At 40.7% G+C, this 26,065-nt stretch overlaps 1 protein-coding gene across 3 annotated transcripts in view; it reads left to right on the top strand.

Annotated features, from left to right (window-relative positions):
* The first annotated feature begins 4,234 nt into the window (after positions 1-4,234).
* LOC144005810 (roundabout homolog 1-like) overlaps positions 4,235-26,065 on the top strand; it is a 112,772-nt gene continuing 90,941 nt past the window's right edge. The window contains exons 1-4 of one of the 3 annotated variants that reach the window (XM_077504173.1): positions 4,235-4,447; positions 5,480-5,512; positions 10,292-10,432; positions 11,088-11,174. In XM_077504173.1, coding sequence (XP_077360299.1) covers positions 10,330-10,432; positions 11,088-11,174 — 190 coding nt within the window. In that variant the 5' untranslated portion in view covers positions 4,235-4,447; positions 5,480-5,512; positions 10,292-10,329. The remainder of the gene's footprint in view (positions 4,448-5,479; positions 5,513-10,291; positions 10,433-11,087; positions 11,175-26,065) is intronic. The other 2 variants (XM_077504174.1, XM_077504172.1) reach the window with 2 other exon arrangements.

The raw sequence follows: 26,065 nt of genomic DNA, 5'->3' as shown, positions 1-26,065 counted from the left end.
TGAGGGCCGTTTAAGTGACCGTTTACCCTGAAATTAATTAATCGCAAAAATATTTTATTATCCTTAAAAAAAATAAATAAATAAAATAAAGTACACTAGTATAGGCTACTATGATATGTTATTTACACATATTTTAGTCATTTATATTGTTCAGTGTGGAACTTTGACATCCTTTTTTTTGTTGTTTTTTTGTTTTTGTTTTTGTTTTTTGTTTTTTAATCAATGATGTTGATTAAACCTGAACTAAGGGTGACCAGTATAGTCTCATGGATGGATGGATGGCATAATGTGATACTTTACTGAGTAGTGCTGTAGTAATGCCATGTGGAGGCAGTATTTAGCCAGACAAATAAACGATTTCCCCCCCCCCAGCTTTTTACAAATATCACATAGCTACTTCAAATTGTCATGGTCATAGAAAACATATAAGCTGCTTCTCAGTATGCTATTATGTGCACAGTATGTTTTGTAAGACATATTTGTTGTTGTTTTTTATTCCATGTTCGCATAAGTATGTTTAAGAAAGAGCACCAAAGTGAAAGTATAAGAAAAGAGAAGAGATACATGCTTGCTTAATAAACAAACTATTTTAATTTGTTCTTCATCCTGGAAATACTCAAAGTACCCGACCTTGACTTTTGCTTTGAAAACTCCATCGCTCTTTCGTTCTTTCTCCCCTCATTAATAGTCCAGGCCTCTGAGGTCCTGTCTGCACATAGGCCGCTATTACCGATGAAGAGGCAAAGTGATTTCCATGTAAATGGTGTCAGAATGCCATTTTCAAGTGAAGCTGCGGAGAAAATGAATTCCCGAAGACGAGACGCATTACAAAGGGGCAATGACACCTGAATTGCATTCTTACAGATTCCCCATGCAGCTCTTGTATAATGGCCCATCCATAAAAATAGCTTTGTTTGGCTTCTCGTGTAGCTGCAGAAGTGTCAGTCAACACAACCAAAGCAGAGGAAGTGGAAATGGGGATTTGAATATTACCATATAAATATGGAAGCAAATCAAACTTTAAACTAGGAGGGGAGGATCACGCATCTGCTTGATGAAAAACTTTTTTTTCGTGAAAGCAACTTTGAAATGATTAATTGGTACGGCGACTAGGTGTACTGCAGACAAACAAATTGCATTTGTTACTTTGGATTTGACTATTTGTCAAAGTGACAAGCTCGTCAAACTGCTAAACAAAAAAAGAAAGAAAGAAGATAGAAAGCATAATAATACAAAATAAGCAGAGGGTAAACAAGCTTGTTGAATTATTGGATGATAAATGCCATGATTACACACAAGAATCTGTATATTTGGCATTCATGTGGTGATAAAATCTCGACCTGAACACAAAGTTGATATACTGTTGCATGACCGCCTGCCATATAATGAAACAACAAGTTGTCCTGATTGTCATAATATCAAATTATTCAATTTCCTGATGATGATCTGTCATGGCAAATGTGCCACGCCCCCCCCCCCCCTGTTGGAAATCACTGCACAGGATCAATTTGTAAGCCCAGTCTAGGATTTTTCATCATAGACAGCAAGGAAAATTATCCATCCATCCATCCATCCATCCATCCATCCATCCATCCATCCATGGTTAATGTTAGGGTTAGGCCATCCATCCATCCATCCATCATCCATCCATCCATCCATCCACCACCATCCATCCATCCATCCACCACCATCCATCCATCCATCCATCCATCCATCCAGGGTCAGGGGGTTAGGTTTAGGTTAGGCCATCCATCCAGCCATCCATCCATCCATGGTTAAGGTTAGGGTTAGGCCATCCATCCATCCATCCATCCATCCATGGTTAAGGTTAGGGTTAGGCCATCCATCCATCCATCCATCCATGGTTAAGGTTAGGGTTAGGCCATCCATCCATCCATCCATCCATCCATCCAGGGTCAGGGGGTTAGGTTTAGGTTAGGCCATCCATCCATCCATCCATCCATCCATCCATGGTTAAGGTTAGGGTTAGGCCATCCACCCATCCATCCATGGTTAAGGTTAGGGTTAGGCCATCCATCCATCCAGCCATCCATCCATCATCCATCCATCCATCCATCCATGGTTAAGTTTAGGGTTAGGCCATCCATCCATCCAGCCATCCATCCATCATCCATCCATCCATCCATCCATCCATCCATCCATCCATCCATCCTTCCATCCATCCATGGTTAAGTTTAGGGTTAGGCCATCCATCCATCCATCCATTTTCTTGACCACTTATTCCTCACCAGGGTCACGGGGGGTGCTGGAGCCTATCTCAGCTGGCTTTCGGCAGTAGTCGGTAGTCCACCCTGGACTGGTTGCCAGCCAATCGCAGGGCAGCAAGGAAAATTACATTTGTCCAATTGGATACATCACAACTTTTCGCCTCTCTTCTGAGCAGGCTGCATCAGTTCATACAACATGGCATAGTTAGGACTGCACTAACCTGAGTTGATTAGACATAAAAGTTTGTGAGCCTGAAAAGAATAGCACAGAGATTATGCCCTTTTCTGTCCATATCGTCAACTTATAACAGTAGATACAATAGAGGTGTCTGCTCTCAGTTGGAGGCACACCCCAACAACGAATCGTATCATTCTAAGCTTTGCCGCATGAACTGATGAAGCCTGCTCGGGTGAGAGGCGAAATTTCTTCTATAACAACCACAGCAGTCCAGTTGCAATCGATTCAATGTCCTGAGAATGAGATGAACCGGATAAATGAGGCGTATTTGTGTTCATTTTTAACTGTCTCACCCCGCGATCAAACTGCAATGGTTGTGCAGTTCGGACCAGTGAAGCAAGATTCTTGTAAAAGAAAAGCCTGTTTCCTCGGGAGATGATTATCTGTGAAATAGCACACTCCCAAGCACCACTCCAGTAAGAATGATAGATGGCCATGCTATCCATCCATCCATCCATTTTCTTGACCGCTTATTCCTCACAAGGGTCGCGGGGGCTGCTGGCGCCTATCTCAGCTGGCTCTGGGCAGTAGGCGGGGGACACCCTGGACTGGTTGCCAACCAATCGCAGGGCAGCCATGCTATTGACTTCTGGTTAATTCAAAACTGCACTGCCGAGTGAGTGGAATTTAAGGAGTGATCTAGTCATACTCATACTTTACTGTATCATTTACAGACTTTTTACCGATCAGTCTTGATGATTACATTTTCATTACCTGGCCTTTAAAATTGAAGAATAATTAAAACAACTTGTGTTAAATACTATTTTCTGCTTCTATAGTATTAACTTAAAAAAAAAAAAAAAGTTTTACTTACATCATATTTACAAGGCGGTGTGACTCAAATTGTTCAATGGCTACTGAGAATGTGACACAACATGATAAAGAAAAAAAGACAGCGTTCAGCCCATCATTTGTGTGAGAGGGTGCGGGCGTAAGGTTAGATCGAACTGCATTTTCAGATCAATTCCTCTCTTCTGTTGCACACATCATTACACCGCAGAGGAGGCATTTATCATTTATTGTGGCTACGTTTTTCTCAATAAAATCAAATTAAGAATATACTCCAAATCAATTATAAAGTGATTCAATCAATTTAGAAACACTGGGAAAAAAAATACACTAAGGTTGCACTATAGAGCGACAATAGAGCTTTCATTGATTTCCTTAGCTTTACAGACGTGTCGGTTTAACCACAAAATAAGAATTATATTTCTCTGAAGTTTGGTAAATGATTAAATGAGGCTTCTACTTCGTGACCCGCGCATGCCGGGTTCTTCCCTTCCACATGAACAACCTTGATAACAAGAAGTAAGAAAGAAATTAATTCAGTTTGATTTGGTGAAAGAGAGAGGCAAGCTTGTTTTGCTGCAGGACACAGTGGGATGCATTTCTGCAGTCTGTGCAGTGGTGGCTGTCCATATTAAAACAGTGGCTGCAGGAAACCAGAAAAAAATACATAGAAATCTCTTTATCTGAAAAAAACAAAACAAAAAAACCCAATATACTAAATAGTAATTATTAAACCCACAATTAAACAAAAAAAAGAGAAACTAATGTTGCTAGCAGGTTTGTTTTTAAATTAGATTTATTATTATTTTATTTTATTTATTTATGTTCACCCCACAACAGAAGCGAACATGTTTGGAGTGCCACAGAACGCGTGAGCTGCTCTGTAAATGTGCAGCCTTAGGACCCTGAGGAAAAAGTGGACCTAGGTTGCTGCAGAGGTAGCTTTGCAATTTGTATGCACCCCATCTGATAGCGCCCGCTTGGATCACAGATGGATTATTAAGGATTTTCCGTCAGTATGGGCAGCTCCTTTTGATTTTTGTTACTCCTCTTCTTGCAGGTCCACGTCGCACCTTCTTTTTTTCTCTGCCAACTCTCAGCGTTAAATTCTTGAATGCCTGAAAGAAGCACACTGACAGATTTGGTTATGCCAATAAATGGAGCTGTGATATTGGAGGAATCACCTGGGAGGGTAAGTTGCAAAGTTGCAATTTGTTTAGTATCTTTATATAGTTGAGTTTTTTTGGCATATGAATGATATGGTAATTTAATCCCTTTCTCTGCCAATTAATTTTGAACCATTCTGTGTATTTTAGGCACACACATTCTTCTAAAATAATATGTGATATCATGTCTGGAATATTTATCAATATTATTGTAGAGAAATTTGATTTAGTTCCATAGAATTAGGGAATAATTCACAGCATGTCTGCATGTTTCGGATTAAAAATGTTTTCAAACTTTGAATGCTCTAATTCATTTATTTATTTTTTTTAAATGACTTGATATTTCCTCAAAACCGCCTTCCCTCCTAGATAATTATGCAGTTGCTTTCTTTGACTTCTGATATAGGAAAGCCTTTAGTGGTCTTGAAAACCCAAATGGATTAGGCTTTTGGATGTGTTGGAATTGCATAATCCAGATTCATCAGATCACATCCTACAACCCCCACCGCCCCCCCAAAAAACACGCGCACACCCTCAACGCAACTGTTGACTCATAAATCCACAACTGTTAATCTTTCCAAAACATAGAAATTACTGACACTCTGTACTGAAAGGCAGATTTCTTGTAGTTATAATACAAAATATCACTCAACTTGTTTCAAGTATTCAATCCAATAGGATTATTTCCACAGAAATCTTCAGGTACATCTCACAGCATATAAACTACATTTGTAGGATCTGCTGCTGACATATTGGGTCATTCATCTTCTGGGACCAAAGGTCAACGCGCCTTGTGGCTGCTTCATCGGATCATTTCTTACCCCCGAGGCGAGATTCCCTCCTCCAAAATGGCTCCTCAGCTGACCTGTTACTATCAGCGAAGCTCCCGATGTAGCCTATCATACTTTGAACGCCGTTTGTCTCGCTGTGATAGCTCCCCTAACACGTGTAATGACAGTGATGAAAACATATATCTGTCACCCCCATTCAGTCTTCCTCCTGGAAATATAAAAAGAGAAATATGGGTTGGTAACTTTTTTTTTTTTTTTTTTTGGCAGTTTCTTGATTGACAGCAGGGCTGGAGTGTGCAGGTAAATTTTGTTTACACCAAATATTTGAATCTGTCTCAATAGAACAAGACTGTCCTTTTTTCTTTTTTTTTTTCTGTTTTTTTTTTCTTTTTTTTTTTTTTTTTTTTTACAGTAACACCTCCTTCTGTAGCTTCTATTATGAATGAATCATACTTCCGATACATACTGCCAATCTGTACTCTAGTGGTGCTGACAGAAATCACACCTCACAGTCCATTTACACAGAATTCAATGGCGGGGGAGAAAAAAACAAACAAACAAACAAACAAAACAAAAAACAATAAAAAATAAAGAAAAAGGTGCTACCATGCATTCCATCATCTCCCATTCGAATAGCCTCTTGCAAATGGTGCAAAATTATTTGTGAAAATGGGACGATGACCATGGAACCAGAAATTAAACTTATTGTGACACAGGAAACTGTTACTGTGCTCAATCTGCAATACAGCTAAATTGACAATGGAATTATTGTGTTTGACGTAGCGGTTTAACTTTACAGTGGACCCACACATTTTATTCACATATTTATGTAAAAAAAAAAAAAAAAAAAAACTATTTTGTAATATTTACATATTTTAGGGGGTGGGGAGGTCAATCTCAAATTTTTCAAGAATTGTTTTTATTTGGGTGAGGGTGGGACTGGGGATGCAAACAACAGTGGTTAAGATGCAATACGGTGCAGTCGTTGGGTGAAAATTCCCATTCACCTGTCGCCGTAAATCCATATTTTAAGTAGGTCTCCTGCTATTGTGTGTGAATGCACCGTTCTTTTTCTTCTTGGTCATACGCTCTTGTGTTGTCTCATCACTGGGCCTATTCCCCGTTGGAAAGATTTTGCTAGCTTATGGATTTACTCAGCACTCCATGACAAAGATAATTAGCAATGACGTGCATCAAGAGTCCCGCCATAGACAATTGTAACAGAATCACTTTTCAAAATAAAATATTTTTTTAGCCTCGGGTAAAAAATAAACTGAAATTACAGTATTTATTTTTTTTAAATTCTCTCTACTATGCAACCCGCCGTGGCCCCGGTACAAAGTGGCCCGCGGTCCTGTGGTTGGGGACCAATGAGGACCAATGATGATTTTTTTTTTTTTCTTAATTTCAACAAAAACAACAGAGACCATGAGTAAACACAACATAAAGGGACTGCCTCGTACAATTCTGTGTAAAAAGTAGTTCATAGGATTCCCATCGTAACATAAAGCAAAAACAGCAACAATAACAAGAAACCAAAAAAACAAACAAAAAACAAAAAACAAAAAAAACAACCTATTGAGTTCTAAAAAATGTTTTTGTTTAATCAGGGTAACTTTGTGGCAGGTGTGTGCTGACCATCATTTAACATGAGTTTGAATGTGGTTCTAAACAGGCCACATCCAAGTTTTAGTGGGGTGTACACACTTCTGCAACTTTTTTTTTTTTTTCCCCATTAGATTCATTTTTAATTTTCTTGAAAAGATGCAACAAAACCAATTGAGCTATGTAGGTTATTATGGTTGAAAAAGTTTAAATCATAAATACCATTTGAACAGGGGTGTGTAGACTTATTCATCCACTGTTATATCTGCAAAACCACAGTTCCGGTTTCATAATGTCGAAAAATGCATGTATATATGATTTTGTCTGGGGAATATTATCCGTGCATGTTTTTATCTCAACAAAAGTAAGTCGGATGCGAGTAAAGATGGCCTATCGTCTGTTGCGCAGGTCGGAGGGCGCTGGGGGGTGGAGGGCTCCTGAAAGCTGATTCTGGTCACGCTCTGATGCTTTGCTGGAGTATTGCGATCTGTCTGCGGCTGTACAACCGGAGCTCCTGCTCTTTCTTATTGACAATATGTTAGATGGTGAGCTGTGATTATTCCCCGGCAGTCGGAGGGAGGAAGGAAATCAGCTCCCCCGTCACCTTTGATCAGGAGACTCTGCCCTCGGTTCAATGCGCGAGAAGATGAGTCTGTTTTACTGGATTTTGACTAATTTTGCAAGGCCCACAGAATATTGTGTTCAATTGCTATAAAAGCATGGAACCTACCAAAAGAAAGATTAAAGTCTCTTCTTTCATCAGAAAAAAAAAGTATGTTTCTATCTGTTTCCGTTTTGCAGCAATTAGCATTAGAGAAGAGCTCAGTTTCATCAGTTTTCACAAATCTATTTAAAATTCAAAGTAATTTCGCTTTTTTTCTAGATGGCCCTGGTTGATCTCCTTTGCTCTGCTGCCACCTGCTGGCCGTTTGTGTAATAACTACCATTTCTGCAACCATTCTTTGCTGTTGAGAGGCTGCATCAAAGCCTTCTGTATGCTCTAGTATCAAAAAAACAAAAATAACGTATAAATACGTCTTTGGGACACTTAGAACATTAAAAAAAACGTATTTATACGTTATTGGGAGTAAATGAGTTAATGTGCAAGACAGCTGTAGAGTTTTGTTTTCCCTTTCCACTCACATCGCTTATCATATCACATTTCTTTTCCAACTTTCAATTTAGATTTATTTACACAATTCTGCATTTCCCATAAGTTTTATTTCCCTATATAGTGCAGTGATGTTACTAACAGCCACATTTAATTTTCACCACTCTCAATATTCAATATCCCTTTGCTCAAATATATGCAGAATTGTGAGACAGTACTGAATATTAATATCCATACCGAATATGCTATAGGTGTTGGTTATTGTTTTTTTCTGCCTCAAAGCATCTTTATGAGATTCTGTTATTAGATGTGTCGCGCATGCTGATATGGCATGCTGCTACATTTGTTGACGAGATTCCCCACAATCTCATTAACCAGATCCAGACTATATATTTGCTTTTCATCTATTTACATGTATCCTAATAACATAGCCTACAGCTACTTTGTGGCATCACTTACGTCTCCAAAACAGTTATGGTGCTTACTTATCAATGGGTGGACACTTTTTTTTTTTGCTCAAGTGTTTTGGCATATTTGTAGTACTGGCTGTGGACGTTCATTTTGCAGAACAATTAAAGTGGCACATGATGGTTGTGGGCGGCGGGCGCCAAGACATCCCGGGAATCTGGCTGTCCATCAGACAGACGGGATGAGTTGCAAGGCTTTTTTGTAGCACAGATGGCTGATCAGAAGAACTGACTTATTATTTCTGCTGCCTGTAGCCGTCCAGTTCTCTTTTCACTGATCTTAAGCGCATTTCAGAGTGCCTGGAAATGTACAGTTTCAAGGAAAATGATGTGAAACCTTATGGAATTGTCTGGCTTGCTATGTAGATTGGTCATAAAATGTGATCTGATCCTCATATATATGTCATAACAATAGACAAATCAATTACCGTATTTTCCGCACTAAGGCGCATCGCATTATAAGGCGCACCTTCAAAGAATGACATATTTTAAAACTTTTTTCCATATATATGGCGCTATAGTAGAGGCTGGGGTTACGTTATGCATCCATTAGATGGTGCTGCGCTAAAGGGACTGTCAACAAAACAGTCAGATAGATCAGTCAAACTTCATTAATAGATTACAAACCAGCTTTCTGACAACTCCATTCACTCCCAAAATTAATAGAGGCTGGGCTTACGTTATGCATCCATTAGATGGTGCTGCGCTAAAGGGACTGTCAACAAAACAGTCAGATAGGTCAGTCAAACTTTATTAATAGATTACAAACCAGCTTTCTGACAACTCCATTCACTCCCAAAATGAATAAACAGCTGTTTTATTATTTTCTCTGAGGTAAAGTATTAGTATTAGCTAGCGATCCAAGATGGCGGGATCTTCTGCGCATCACCGATCGTGCAAGGTCGCCGATAGCGTCCATATATAAGGCGCACTGGATTATAAGGCACATGGTCATATAAGGCACATGGTCGTCTTTTGAAAAAAATTGAAGGCTTTTAGGTGCGCCTTATAGTGCGGAAAATACGGTAGTAATAGTTCGCTACCATTTTTTTTTTGAAGTGTGGTCTCCCTGAGCCACTGTAGTGCGCATGCTATAAAATGCATGCGCTTTTAATTTAGGCCATTGCATTCTATTAATTCACCACTAGATGGCAAAAATTATGCACATTGTCCCTTTAATTAATTGGTCTGTTTGTCCATTGTTGTGACGGAGATAAAGATCAGATCAGAATTTATTACCATTTTTTAATTTATTTTATTTTTTATTTTTTTTTTCCATTCTAAATGGTTCACATGCATTTTCTTTCAACTGTTTGTTTCTTTGGAAATGACTGGGTAGAAATGTGAAGAACACCTGGTAAAACTGTATCGAGAACACTTTCTCGATTTAATTGATTTAGTATAAGGGAGGAGGAAAATGATTAGAACCTTATATTTATTCTTATTTGTTCTTATTAGACGATGCATCCATCCATCCATGTGAATCAAATTAATTGGTTGGTTATTGTACAAATCGTGTTTCAATAGGAGACCAAATGCACAGAGCATGATTGTATGAACAGATTTCCCATATTGTACTTGGGGGTGGGGGTGGGGTGGGGGGGGGGGTGGGGGGGGGGACTGTGGGTAATCTGCATTTCTTCACTTCGCAAGTACGTGATCAGACTCAAAGAGAAAGAATCACAGTTTGACTACATGCTGGGCAGGATTTAGAAGAAAGTCCATCACACTTTCTCAAAGAGCACATGGCTTTGCATGGTGCATTGCAGCAGGACCAGTGGTGTGAAGGGTTTGACTATAGCCATGAAATGGTATTTTAAAAAAAATAAAATTGTTTGCACAAGCTACTACATCACTTCTTTTCCTAATAACTTATTCACATGTATTTGTTTCCAGGTCCATTAAGTCCCAATTAAAAGGCACAGCCAGGAACCATGCTGGCTCTTCCCACCACATTCATTCTCATCAGCCTGCTTGGTGTCGAGCGAGTGGAGCGCGGCCATGCTGTGGACATTATATCAGGTCAAAAAATGTTCAGTGAGTGAATTATCAAATTGCTCATTTGTGATATTTGTTAAACATGAAAGTTTGTTACTTTGGATTATTTAGTTGAAGTAATTGTATAGCAGCCCACCCAGCATCAACTATACTGTAGGCTGCTACACATGCACATTCAAATGAGGTCCAGTACAAGAGCTGCATCAATCAATCATTAATATGGATTGATACATTCATTCTTACTTGATTGTGTCAAATCGATTGCATCTTTGATGCCAGTTTTTACTGTATGGAAGATAAGGAAGAGGATAGCTATACCACATGAGCAGAACAGCTGTTTGTGATGCAGTTATACTGACCTCTTGTGGTTGAAAAGGTTAAGCGACACCTAGTGATATCACTGTTCTTTAATATTATTAATTTCTTTGATTCTAAAATGTACTTAAATACATCCTAAAATTGCCGAGGTGATGTTACAAAATCCGTTTCGATAAAAATGTTGCTGTTGTGTAAATTTGATAAACATTATATTCAAAATACATGTGATGCAGTTCTGATCCAAACCACGTCTAATTACAAACATAGTGTCTTTTTTTCTCATCTCACATATATTCAGTTAATAATTGTGTTAAAAAAAAAAAAAGTATGTAAACATGAGGCCGAGTGACGATGCCATTCATTTCCTTACCAACAGATAAATACAGAAGAAACCGTGACGCAATCACCCAAAAACCTGAACCGCAATCTGCAGCAGACCAAGACAGCAGCTATGGGTACAAAGGTAAAGTACAATCTGTTGAGTATTGACAAAATTTAGATCTGTACGTAACAAATTTCCACCTCATATGCCCTGTGTTTATAAGTTGTCAATCATCTAAATGATTTTCTTTCTTTTTCTTAATTCCCCCCCCCCCATTGTGCCAAGAGACAAGCATTTGCACAATAATGGTGCCCGCCACAAAATAATGCCAGTTTTTAGTATTATTGTCCTGATGATTTTAACCTTGCAAAACAGATTCAAACTCAAAGAACAAAATGCACGTAATCTGAGACTTTATTAAACAACTATACGCGATAGCATTCACAGCCTATAGATGATTTAAAAGTGTTCTATAACTTAACTCATTCACTGCCATTGACGGATATAGACGTCAAAGATTAAATTTTACTGGGCTGGCAGTGAATGAGTTAACATGCATGTTTTCAGAATGTGGTAGGAACTCTTGAGTACCTGAGAGGGCGTCAACTGTGAGACAGGTGTGCTTTTTATAAAGTAAAATACCATTATTTGACTGCCACATGTTATAAAAACAAAACAAAAACAAAAAAATCCACAGTGCCAGCCGCTTTTGAGCATTTTAACTCATCTTTCATGGCAAAAAGAATATTGTTTGCCTTTACTACATATACAATGTGGCTACTAAATGAAAGATCACATTCCATTCTTCGGAATTTTACTAATCGTTATTAAACGTCTTTGGCAGCCAAAGAGTTAAAAGGCATGCAGGTAGGCCTATTACTTAAAAATAAAAAAACATCTAAAGTGAAGCTTTACCAACTATTTTTCATGGTTGATGAAATAGTTTTGATCTCCCTTTTTCTCCTCTCAAGATGAAAAACATTTTTTTTTTTTTTCAAAAAATGTGTCTTTATGCCCCAGCCAGAAAAAAAAAAAAAAAAAAAAAAAAAAAGACAGCGAGACTGTAAGAACTTGAAAGGCTCTTCATTCTTTAAAGTGTGGAATGAGACTGGCTACCATGCTGCTCATTTAGAGAGAGGCGAGATGCAGCTATTGCATCAGATCCCCCTGCTGTGATTTGGGTGAGGAATGTGAAGGTTCGCTCTCATTTTGCTTCGGCGCTTTGTATGACCCTCAGCGACGGCACTGACGTGCAGTGACAGACAGGCAAAGATATAAATGAGTGAAGCAAACTGAAAAAGCCAACAAACTCCCACAGATAAGAAAAATGAGACTGAACATGAAAAAAAAAAAAAAAAAAAAGAGAGAAATGCTGTTGGCTAGCGCTCTTGATTAATAATGAAGACCTGCGTTTATGAGCTATATGTTTTCCCAAACAAATATTTGTGCATCACTGTTTATTCAATCATGCCATATTATGAGATGCAGCATTTGTCGTCTTGATATTTACTTTGAAGCAGAAAATAGGTCTCAGTTCCCTGGCGCCGTCTCCTGAAAATGTTTGCCATTTCATGTTTTCTGTTGCCATGAAGACAGGCATGTCTTTGTGTCACAATATTTCCACCATCTGTTCCTGGAAAATATTCCGCTGCTTTGAAATGTGACCAACGGTGTAAATATTTGTCAGAATTCCTGAGACCTTCTTTTTTGTGCGACACCTGTTGTTGAGGCGACGCGGGCACAAAGACGTCTCGTTATTTGTGCTCTTGTCAGTGTTGTGGAATGACAGAAATTCTAGAGTTGTTGTATGTCTTCAATGTAAACATGCCAGAAAGCCATATTCTGCATTATCTACGCTATTGTTATTGTTGTGAGGGTCATTACACCACACAATGAAGAGCTCACTTTATGACATCATAAAGTGCGGACCCACCCCCGCACCGCCTAGCGGACTAAAGGCACGCCCACTTTCTCTGAGACCTCCACGGGATAGTGACAAAAGTAGCCTTTATTAGTAAACATTCTGTCCAAAAGAAATTCAAAGCAATCAATTATCCTTCACATTTGCAATGCCAAAGTGGAATGACAATTGGCTGTCTTAAAATCCCAGAAAAGGTTGTCTGACAATTGTGTAATCTACAAGTAAAACATTTGCGCTGCTGATCCTAGCTGAACAAATAGTGTAGTGGTTAGTGTGATCGCCCTGTAAGCAGCAGGTACCTGGTTCCTGACCTACTCATTTTTTTTCTCCTTCACTTTCTCTTCTTCCCTCTCCTCCTCCTCCACAATTTCATGCGGCTTTCATGAGCTGTTTTGTTTCAAATGTTTATTGAAGAAATGATGGCTCCAGCAGCAGGCTGCAGCGGATTCGCCGGGGACGCGGCAACCACACGGGGAGAGGCGGGGTTCTACTGAACCGGGCGTTTTACTTCCGTGTTTGAAAAATAACAAACAAAACACCAAATATTTTATACAAAATTGCATTGCCATGGTGTCAAGGGTAAAATTTAATCATTATATGCATATAGTTAATTGTGGAAGGGCTTAAAATACCATGATGTCCATTTAAATAGGGATATACCAATTTAACAAAAGATAAGGATGTAGGAAGGCCTTAGTTTAGAAGAGACGAAATGGAACAAAAATGAATTATGTTATTGAAAAGGCAACTCAGTCCGAGTTGCAGTGAATTTGGTGCGCTCAGTAGTCGACTTGTGGCTGTTGTGATGGTACGTCGTACTAATACGTACGAATATTTGCAAAATGCATTCACATGCACGTGTAATGGGATGTACGGTGTTCCACAGGGTTCAGTTCTGGGGCCTCTGCTGTTTTCATTGTATCTGCAGGCTACTCTCCCTATATCTAAACCCCATACATATGTATTGAATTTGAAAAGAAAAAAGAAGACATTTTTGTAGGAGCCATATAGTACCTTTTGGTGGTTTCTTCCTGTGTGGGTGTGGGTGTTTGTGTTCCACACGTTTTAACTATCACGATGATTGACGGTGTCACAACTCACCAATGGGAGTGGTCTGTCTAGGTATTAAGTGGACTCACCTGTGGTGTGGGTGTGGGTCATTGATCACAAGGTGGCTGACAAGGTGACTCAGACAAAAATTGGAGGACAAGATGTCCTATTTGGACGAAAGAGAAAACACAAAATGGAGGAGATAACGCTGACTCAGGAGGCCAAGGTGGCTGACAAGGTGACTCAGACATAAATTGGAGGACAAGATGTCCTATTTGGACGAAAGAGAAAACACAAAATGGAGGAGATAACGCTGACTCAGGAGGCCAAGGTGGCTGACAAGGTGACTCAGACAAAAATTGGAGGACAAGATGTCCTATTTGGACGAAAGAGAAAACACAAAATGGAGGAGATAACGCTGACTCAGGAGGCCAAGGTGGCTGACAAGGTGACTCAGACAAAAATTGGAGGACAAGATGTCCTATTTGGACGAAAGAGAAAACACAAAATGGAGGAGATAACGCTGACTCAGGAGGCCAAGGTGGCTGACAAGGTGACTCAGACAAAAATTGGAGGACAAGATGTCCTATTTGGACGAAAGAGAAAACACAAAATGGAGGAGATAACGCTGACTCAGGAGGCCAAGGTGGCTGACAAGGTGACTCAGACATAAATTGGAGGACAAGATGTCCTATTTGGACGAAAGAGAAAACACAAAATGGAGGAGATAACGCTGACTCAGGAGGCCAAGGTGGCTGACAAGGTGACTCAGACAAAAATTGGAGGACAAGATGTCCTATTTGGACGAAAGAGAAAACACAAAATGGAGGAGATAACGCTGACTCAGGAGGCCAAGGTGGCTGACAAGGTGACTCAGACAAAAATTGGAGGACAAGATGTCCTATTTGGACGAAAGAGAAAACACAAAATGGAGGAGATAACGCTGACTCAGGAGGCCAAGGTGGCTGACAAGGTGACTCAGACAAAAATTGGAGGACAAGATGTCCTATTTGGACGAAAGAGAAAACACAAAATGGAGGAGATAACGCTGACTCAGGAGGCCAAGGTGGCTGACAAGGTGACTCAGACAAAAATTGGAGGACAAGATGTCCTATTTGGACGAAAGAGAAAACACAAAATGGAGGAGATAACGCTGACTCAGGAGGCCAAGGTGGCTGACAAGGTGACTCAGACAAAAATTGGAGGACAAGATGTCCTATTTGGACGAAAGAGAAAATACAAAATGGAGGAGATAACGCTGACTCAGGAGGCCAAGGTGGCTGACAAGGTGACTCAGACAAAAATTGGAGGACAAGATGTCCTATTTGGACGAAAGAGAAAACACAAAATGGAGGAGATAACGCTGACTCAGGAGGCCAAGGTGGCTGACAAGGTGACTCAGACAAAAATTGGAGGACAAGATGTCCTATTTGGACGAAAGAGAAAATACAAAATGGAGGAGATAACGCTGACTCAGGAGGCCAAGGTGGCTGACAAGGTGACTCAGACAAAAATTGGAGGACAAGATGTCCTATTTGGACGAAAGAGAAAACACAAAATGGAGGAGATAACGCTGACTCAGGAGGCCAAGGTGGCTGACAAGGTGACTCAGACAAAAATTGGAGGACAAGATGTCCTATTTGGACGAAAGAGAAAACACAAAATGGAGGAGATAACGCTGACTCAGGAGGCCAAGGTGGCTGACAAGGTGACTCAGACAAAAATTGGAGGACAAGATGTCCTATTTGGACGAAAGAGAAAACACAAAATGGAGGAGATAACGCTGACTCAGGAGGCCAAGGTGGCTGACAAGGTGACTCAGACAAAAATTGGAGGACAAGATGTCCTATTTGGACGAAAGAGAAAACACAAAATGGAGGAGATAACGCTGACTCAGGAGGCCAAGGTGGCTGACAAGGTGACTCAGACAAAAATTGGAGGACAAGATGTCCTATTTGGACGAAAGAGAAAACACAAAATGGAGGAGATAACGCTGACTCAGGAGGCCAAGGTGGCTGACAAGGTGACTCAGACAAAAATTGGAGGACAAGATGTCCTATTTGGACGAAAGAGAAAACACAAAATGGAGGAGATAACGCTGACTCAGGAGGCCAAGGTGGCTGACAAGGTGACTCAGACAAAAATTGGAGGACAAGATGTCCTATTTGGACGAAAGAGAAAACACAAAATGGAGGAGATAACGCTGACTCAGGAGGCCAAGGTGGCTGACAAGGTGACTCAGACATAAATTGGAGGACAAGATGTCCTATTTGGACGAAAGAGAAAACACAAAATGGAGGAGATAACGCTGACTCAGGAGGCCAAGGTGGCTGACAAGGTGACTCAGACAAAAATTGGAGGACAAGATGTCCTATTTGGACGAAAGAGAAAACACAAAATGGAGGAGATAACGCTGACTCAGGAGGCCAAGGTGGCTGACAAGGTGACTCAGACAAAAATTGGAGGACAAGATGTCCTATTTGGACGAAAGAGAAAACACAAAATGGAGGAGATAACGCTGACTCAGGAGGCCAAGGTGGCTGACAAGGTGACTCAGACAAAAATTGGAGGACAAGATGTCCTATTTGGACGAAAGAGAAAACACAAAATGGAGGAGATAACGCTGACTCAGGAGGCCAAGGTGGCTGACAAGGTGACTCAGACAAAAATTGGAGGACAAGATGTCCTATTTGGACGAAAGAGAAAATACAAAATGGAGGAGATAACGCTGACTCAGGAGGCCAAGGTGGCTGACAAGGTGACTCAGACAAAAATTGGAGGACAAGATGTCCTATTTGGACGAAAGAGAAAACACAAAATGGAGGAGATAACGCTGACTCAGGAGGCCAAGGTGGCTGACAAGGTGACTCAGACAAAAATTGGAGGACAAGATGTCCTATTTGGACGAAAGAGAAAACACAAAATGGAGGAGATAACGCTGACTCAGGAGGCCAAGGTGGCTGACAAGGTGACTCAGACAAAAATTGGAGGACAAGATGTCCTATTTGGACGAAAGAGAAAACACAAAATGGAGGAGATAACGCTGACTCAGGAGGCCAAGGTGGCTGACAAGGTGACTCAGACAAAAATTGGAGGACAAGATGTCCTATTTGGACGAAAGAGAAAACACAAAATGGAGGAGATAACGCTGACTCAGGAGGCCAAGGTGGCTGACAAGGTGACTCAGACAAAAATTGGAGGACAAGATGTCCTATTTGGACGAAAGAGAAAATACAAAATGGAGGAGATAACGCTGACTCAGGAGGCCAAGGTGGCTGACAAGGTGACTCAGACAAAAATTGGAGGACAAGATGTCCTATTTGGACGAAAGAGAAAACACAAAATGGAGGAGATAACGCTGACTCAGGAGGCCAAGGTGGCTGACAAGGTGACTCAGACAAAAATTGGAGGACAAGATGTCCTATTTGGACGAAAGAGAAAATACAAAATGGAGGAGATAACGCTGACTCAGGAGGCCAAGGTGGCTGACAAGGTGACTCAGACAAAAATTGGAGGACAAGATGTCCTATTTGGACGAAAGAGAAAACACAAAATGGAGGAGATAACGCTGACTCAGGAGGCCAAGGTGGCTGACAAGGTGACTCAGACAAAAATTGGAGGACAAGATGTCCTATTTGGACGAAAGAGAAAACACAAAATGGAGGAGATAATGCTGACTCAGGAGGCCAAGGTGGCTGACAAGGTGACTCAGACAAAAATTGGAGGACAAGATGTCCTATTTGGACGAAAGAGAAAACACAAAATGGAGGAGATAACGCTGACTCAGGAGGCCAAGGTGGCTGACAAGGTGACTCAGACAAAAATTGGAGGACAAGATGTCCTATTTGGACGAAAGAGAAAACACAAAATGGAGGAGATAACGCTGACTCAGGAGGCCAAGGTGGCTGACAAGGTGACTCAGACAAAAATTGGAGGACAAGATGTCCTATTTGGACGAAAGAGAAAATACAAAATGGAGGAGATAACGCTGACTCAGGAGGCCAAGGTGGCTGACAAGGTGACTCAGACAAAAATTGGAGGACAAGATGTCCTATTTGGACGAAAGAGAAAATACAAAATGAAGCAGTGTTTAAAAAGGGAGGAAAGGGCAACTGAGGAGGATGACAAGGTGGGACAGGAGGGCGGCGAGGTGAAGAAGGAGGAGGAGGAGAAGAAAAAGGAGGAGGAGGAGGAGGAGAGGAGGAAGGAGGACGACGGGGAGGAGAAGAAGGAGGACGACGACGAGGAGGAGAAGGAGGAGGAGGAGGAGGAGAAGAAGGAGGATTTTCTTGGCGGACAGGACAATAGGTGCAAGAAAACCAAGAGGATCATATATGGAACTGATGACAGAGAGGATACCTCTTCTTGTGAGTGGACGTTCTTTCAAGGTGATCTTGAATTTGAATGCGTCCGACTGCACGCACCACTGCACACCCAAAGCTCGCTCCACAGGTAAAACATCATTGTCCAAATCCAAGTCTTTCACTTCTTTGGCTCTTTCCTCCAAGGAAATTGCAGCAAGGACAGAACGGCTGCTACTGATCCACTTCATGAGTTTAAACTCCCCATGACTCAGCCTGCCGTGGCGTCATTAACAACCAGACGCCGCAATATTTTGTCAACAAAAATATTCAACTTCTCTTGTTTGAAGCGCTGATTTACGGATAATCCAGGATGTTTTGAGATCGCTAAACGAGAAGTGATGCATTTGGAAAGCTGGTCCACATTCATTCATGAATCTGCTGCAACGCTGAGTATGGCTTCAACGTTTCGTCCGAATGAAAGTTATTTTGATCACCAATTGGATCTTTTGTGTGTGGACTTGTCAGCACTGTCAGCTTGTTTGGGACTTGGAGTCAAGTTTGGTTTATGTCGGGTGATGGTGAAAAGACTTATTGAAATAAAAAAAATAAAAAATAAAAAAATAAAAAAAAAGAGAGAAAGAAAAAAAGGCTGATTTTGTGTCAGAAGTTGAAGACAAGTGGACATTTTGGTGAGCTTTGAACATTTTGTGGATAATACAATGGATGAAGGCAGCTCAAATGTTAAGGAAGTGGATGGGAAGAGACAGCCTAAGCTTACAGTTAAAGCATATGAATATAAGCTGGAAAAACTTCAAGATGAAAGAAAAGCCAAAGTAAAGATGCTTAAAGGCATAGTAAGACAAATGACTGAACTGATGAAAAATGTTGAAAATGCTGAAAAGGTTCAATCATGTCTTGAAAGTATGTCTAGTTTGTTTAATGAGGCAAGTAGGCTTCATGACGACATTATTCCTATGGTTCCCCATGATGAACAAGAAAAACAAAATATGTGGTTTAGCAGTGTTGAAGAGCATAAGTCTGCTTTTATGGAAGAGGCAAATAAATGGCTTTTGGAGTTGCCGAAGTTTTGTGATATACCATCAGAGGGCGCTGTTGGACCAACATCCATCCATCCATATGAAAAACAAGACTCTGATGACAATATGGCATGTATGTTAAGAACTCTGATGAACCAGAAAAGTTCTGCTGTGGATATAGCACCAAATGACAGTGTCTCTAATGTATCTAATAAAACACACACAAAACGTAGTACAGTTTTGACCAAGTCTGTTGTGTCCAGTACATCTTCAGCCCGATTAAGAGCAGAAGCCGAGACTGCCGCTCTTATCGCTCGTCAAAAATTACTGAGGCAAAAGCATGTCATACAAGAACAAGAGCAACAATTAAGGAGAAAAATGGAGACGTTGGATTTGGACATGGAATTGGCAGCGTCTATGGCAAGAGTGAATGTGTTAAAGGCTTCGGAAGGTTCTCAGCTTTCGGATAAATCTGATGGAATGAACTCTTATTTAAAAAGTAATAGAAATGCGCAGCTAAATGTGGATGCTGAAACTTTTCTGCCTGAAGTTACTACTAGTACTCAGCCAACATGGATAAAGATGACACAGAATGTTGTTTCTACTGAATGTGCTGATGTGAAACCTAAAATACGCCATCAAACGAAGCTTCTCTCTGTTACACCTGGGGCTAGTTTGTCAGTATTACCACCACAACATGAGCCTATTTCCACCATTCAGCGTGACATAGTTGCACCCACAGCAGAGAAAACTCCTGATCAACGTTTGATTACAGTACTAGAGAAGCAGAATGAAATAACATCTTCACTAGTCAAACAGCAATCACTTTTTCTTCTACCTAAAAGAGATTTGCAAGTTTTTGATGGAGATCCATTACAATATCAAACTTTTATTAGAGCATTTGAACACAACATCGAGGAAAGGACACCCAGCCACAAGGATTGTTTGTATTACCTTGAGCAATATACAAAAGGCCAGTCTCAGGATTTGGTTCGAAGTTGCCAACATCTACCACCTGCTCGTGGATACATTAAAGCAAAAGCTTTGCTACAAGAACATTTTGGAGACCCATTTAAAATATCTTCTGCATACATGGAAAAGGTGCTGTCATGGCCTTTGATAAAAGGGGAAAATCTCAAGGAATTGCAGGCTTACAGTTTATTGCTACGTGAATGCTGTAACTCAATGGGAAATTCTGTGAGTGATTTAAATGTACCTACTAATATGCAAACTATTGTGAAAAAATTGCCCTATAAGTTGAGAGATAAGTGGAGAAGTACAGTTTGCACTTTGCAAGAAACGCATCATCGCAGAGCGACCTTTCATGACATTGTGGAATTCATTGAGAAGCAAGTTAGAATTGCAAGTGACCCACTTTTTGGAGACATACAAGATTCACCAGGAACTGGAAGAAGAGAGTTTAAAGCTGCAACAGTTCGGATGACTACAAAACCTCGAGGAAGTAGTTTTTCCACTACAATAGCACCTGTACAAAGTAAATTGGACCCTGTAAATAAAAAAGAGAACTTTACTATAAAGCCGTGTTTGTTTTGTGGAGCTGGACACTCTTTGGATAATTGCCTTCTATTGGACAAAAAGACACAAGAAGAAAAAATGTCTTTTTTGAAGGAAAACAGGATGTGCTTTGGTTGTTTTGGAATTGGGCACAGAAGTAAAGATTGCAAAAAACGTTTGACGTGCAGACTATGCAATCAAAAGCACCCTACATTGTTGCATATTCACAAAACAAAGCGAACAAGTTCAACACAGGTCAATGGTGGATTAGAAGATGGCAAGGAAGGTGCTGTGGTGTCAATCCAGTCCAGTGGCTTGACTGGGGCCGGTAATCAGGATTGTGCCTTGTCAATATTACCGGTGCAAGTGAAATCCAAAAAGGGGAACCAAACTTTGATAACATATGCATTTTTGGATCCAGGAAGCACTGCTTCATTTTGTACTGAACGTCTCATGAACCGACTTAATCTCACGGGACGAAAGCTTGGAATTCTTCTTAGAACAATGGGACAAGAGAAAGTTGTAAACAGCTGTCTGCTATCCAATTTGGAAGTGGCTGGTATGGACTCCAACAATTTTGTTGATTTACCGGAGATTTTCACACAAACGGACATGCCTGTTCATCAAGGAAACATTCCAAGAACAGAAGATCTTCAACGTTGGCCACATTTGAGGCATATACAGATACCAGAAGTTGACGCAGAAGTGGACCTCCTTATTGGCACCAACACACCTCAAGCACTAGAGCCCTGGGAGGTTGTTCGTGCAGTAGATGGTGGCCCATACGCCATCAAGACCATCCTTGGCTGGACGGTGAATGGACCACTCAGAGGAGACTTCAAAATAAAGAATCAATGCTTACAGCCTGACATTATAGTAAATCACATCTCAGTGGCAAGATTGGACGAGCTTTGGCAAAAACAATTAAAGATTGATTTCCCTGAAAACTCATTTGACGAGAATGATGGATTGTCAAAAGAGGACGAGCAATTCATAAAGTCAGTCACGAACTCAATTAAGCTTGTTGATGGACATTATAGTATTGGTTTGCCAGTAAAACAAGGTTACCTTGAAATGCCAAACAATAAGACAGTTGCAGAACAGCGTGCATTGAGTCTCAAAAAACGCTTTCATAAAGATCCGTCTTTTCGCTGGGAATATGTGACATTTATGTCTGAAATGTTAAACAATGGATATGCAGAAAGAGTACTACCAGAACAGTTGACACGTTGTGATGGAAAAGTATGGTATATACCCATCACGGTGTGTATCACCCTAGAAAAGGAAAGCTGCGCGTGGTTTTTGACTGCGGTGCTACGTTCCAGGGGACGTCTTTGAACTCTCAACTCCTCCAAGGCCCAGATCTTACAAGCCAACTGATTGGTGTTCTTACAAGATTTCGCAAAGAACCAGTGGTGCTTGTGGCTGACATAGAGGCTATGTTTCATCAGGTTCGAGTACCAGCTGAAGACCGCGACCTGCTGAGATTCTTATGGTGGCCTGATGGAGATTGTGAGCAGGAGCTGGTTGAGTACAGGATGGTGGCACATTTGTTTGGTGCCACATCGTCTCCAAGCTGTGCCTGTTTTGCCCTTCGTCAGTGTGCTGAGGACAATCGGAATCATTTCACTACCATGGCAATTAACACTCTCTTAAATCATTTTTATGTTGATGACTGTTTGGTATCAACTACATCTGAAGAGGAAGCTTTATCCCTTTACAAGGAACTAAGAGAATTGTGTGCCAAAGGTGGGTTTAAACTCATGAAGTGGATCAGTAGCAGCCGTTCTGTCCTTGCTGCAATTTCCTTGGAGGAAAGAGCCAAAGAAGTGAAAGACTTGGATTTGGACAATGATGTTTTACCTGTGGAGCGAGCTTTGGGTGTGCAGTGGTGCGTGCAGTCGGACGCATTCAAATTCAAGATCACCTTGAAAGAACGTCCACTCACAAGAAGAGGTATCCTCTCTGTCATCAGTTCCATATATGATCCTCTTGGTTTTCTTGCACCTATTGTCCTGTCCGCCAAGAAAATCCTCCAAAATCTCTGCAGGAAACATCTGGGATGGGATGATTTATTAACCCCTTCTGTAGTCAAACAATGGATGACTTGGCTGAAAGACCTCCACAATCTAGAACATTGGCAGGTCAATAGATGTCTTAAACCTGTGGACTTCGGTGATGTCATCTCTGCGCAACTTCACCATTTTGCTGATGCGAGTGAGGAAGGATTTGGGACAGTGACTTACGTGTTATTCCATAATATAAGCGGAAAGGCCTACTGTGCATTTGTGATGGGTAAGGCACGGGTGGCTCCTCTCAATACAGTTACAATTCCTCGTATGGAGTTGACTGCAGCAGTGTTGGCTAGCAGGATGGACAAGCTCTGGAGAAAAGAGTTACAGATGAACTTAAAGGATTCAGTGTTTTGGACGGACAGCACTTCTGTTTTGAAATATATAAAGAATGAGACATCAAGGTTCAAGACTTTTGTTGCAAACAGAGTTTCGGAAATACTTAAGTTGTCCAGTGTATATCAGTGGAGATATGTGCATACTTCAATAAACCCTGCGGATTTGGCCTCCAGAGGAGCTACTGTCGAGACCTTTTTGAAAACTGGTGAATGGATTCGTGGTCCAGATTTTCTTTTGGAGTCTGAAAGAAACTGGCCAAAGAACCCTGAAAGTGCAGAGGAGAATCTTATTGGTGACCCTGAGGTCAAACTTGTGGTAAATGCTGTACAAATGGAAGAAGCAAGTCCAATGGAGACGTTAATAAATTATTTTTCCTCTTGGCACTCTTTGTTGAGGTCTATTGGTTGGCTTCTCAAGTTCAAGAGTCTTCTGTTGTCCCTGGTGTCTCAAAGAAAGCAGTTGAAGAAGGCTTTTGCTAAGCTAAATTCTGATCAGTTGGAAAAGGAGATGAAGTTGCAGATGGAACGCTTCAAAGCTCAAGTGCCGAAAGAAGCTCTTACGGTGGAAGAACTAATTGCTGCTGAGAAAGCTGTGATCAAGTATTGTCAAGGTACAACTTTTTACAAGGAATTCGCAAGCTTGGAAAAAGAACAATGTGTGAAGAGGACAAGTCATCTTTACAAGCTAAACCCAATCCTGGATGATGGTCTCATAAGGGTTGGAGGGCGGCTTAGTCGGGCAGATATGCCAATTGATGCAAAACACCCAGTTGTTTTGGCCAAAGACTCGCACATTTCCAGCTTAATTCTCAGACACGTACATCAAGAAACAGGACATGGTGGACGCAACCACATGCTTTCTCTCCTGCGTCAAAAATACTGGATTCCTGGCGCTTGTGCTGCTATTAGAAAAATATTGGCAAAATGTGTTACCTGTCGAAGATCATCTGCTCTCCCTGGACATCAGAAAATGGCTGACCTACCTCACGATAGAATAACACCAGATGAACCTCCATTCAGCTATGTTGGCTTGGACTGTTTTGGACCATTCGAAGTCAAGCGAGGACGTGCTGTTGTGAAAAGATATGGACAAATTTCTACGTGTTTGGCAATCCGAGCAATACACCTTGAAGTTCTATTCTCGTTGGACACAAATTCCTTCATCAACGGACTCAGAAGATTTATTGCCCGACGAGGCCAAGTAATGGAAATCCGTTCAGATAATGGTACGAACTTTGTTGGTGCTGAACGTGAATTACGAGAGGCCATGGACAAGTTGGACCACAACCGCATAAATGGTATGATGTTACAAAGGAGAATAAAATGGGTTTTTAATACTCCAGCAGCATCACAACATGGAGGCGCTTGGGAGAGATTGATCCGATCAGTTTGCAAAGTTCTAAATTCAGTTTTGAAAATACAATCCTTGGATGAAGAAAGCTTGATGACTGTGTTTTGCGAGGTAGAAGCCATTGTTAACAGCCGTCCAATTACAAAAGCATCGACTGATCCTAATGATTTGGAGGCGCTAACCCCTAACCATCTGTTGCTCCTCAAATCCCAGCCATCACTGGCACCTGGACTGTTTGACAAGAATGACATCTATACTCGTCGCCGCTGGAGACAAGCACAATACATGTCTGACCTGTTTTGGAGACGGTGGTTGAAAGAGTATCTCCCAGGATTGCAAGAGCGTCAGAAATGGAACAGTGCTCAGAGAAATTTTGTGCCTGGAGATATTGTTATGCTTGTAGATGGATTACTGGACGTGTTTTGGACACAGTACCGGACAATAAAGGATTTGTGCGTTCAGTAAGGATTAAAACGAAGTCAAGTATTTTGGATCGTCCGATTACGAAAATCTGCCTTCTGCTGGGAGCGGATGAATAGTGAAGATCGTGTGGATTTTGAATATGAACTTTGATTAACCATAACTATTTACATGACATTATGGACTATTGAAGGTATGCTTAATTCACTTTGTACTTTTGAATATTGAATGGTCATTACATCTCCTACAAGTTAATGGTGATGGGTAATTATTGTCGCACAATAATTAGGGGCCGGAATGTAGGAGCCATATAGTACCTTTTGGTGGTTTCTTCCTGTGTGGGTGTGGGTGTTTGTGTTCCACACGTTTTAACTATCACTATCATGCTGTAATGGATTTAAATTCACTGGAGAAATTAAATGCATGTGTACAAGACAATAAGTATTTGAAAATGCGTTTGAGAGTATATTAGAGATACAGCCTTTAACCTGTTGGCATAGCATTAGCAAAAAACAAAAACAAAAACAAAAAAAATGGCTTTGAAATATAGTTTCTTTATGGCCATTTTGCACTCATTTACCTAACCAGGAATGCCTTTTCTAAATGCTTTATTAGAAATAGGAATGAATGTTTTGAATGCAAAGCTTTCCTCACTGAGTCTCTTCATCCTCTAGGGGGAGTGCTTACATTTCAACAATATCACTCAAGCTTGCTGCAAAATGACTCTACCTAATGCTTCGGGGGAAACTAACTTCCTTCGTTTAATTAGAGTATTCGCTGAAATAAATAAATAAATAAATAAATAAATAAAAATCATACAAGCCAGTGTCAACATGTGTCATTTCGAGGCAATATTTGTTCCAGCAGCATTACAACTGTCATGCAATTCCAATCATATCTAATTTCCCCAATGGCACACTGAGAGGTCAAAGGGTGAGAACCCGAATCGATTTTTGGCCATCTTGAGAAACACAATGCAGCTGCAGACTGGCCTCATTATGAATGATGTCCCCCCACCCTTCCT

This window comes from Festucalex cinctus, chromosome 18 (genome assembly GCF_051991245.1).
Source record: "Festucalex cinctus isolate MCC-2025b chromosome 18, RoL_Fcin_1.0, whole genome shotgun sequence".
Lineage (NCBI taxonomy): Eukaryota > Metazoa > Chordata > Actinopteri > Syngnathiformes > Syngnathidae > Festucalex > Festucalex cinctus.
This window is presented reverse-complemented; position numbering and strand designations above follow the sequence as displayed.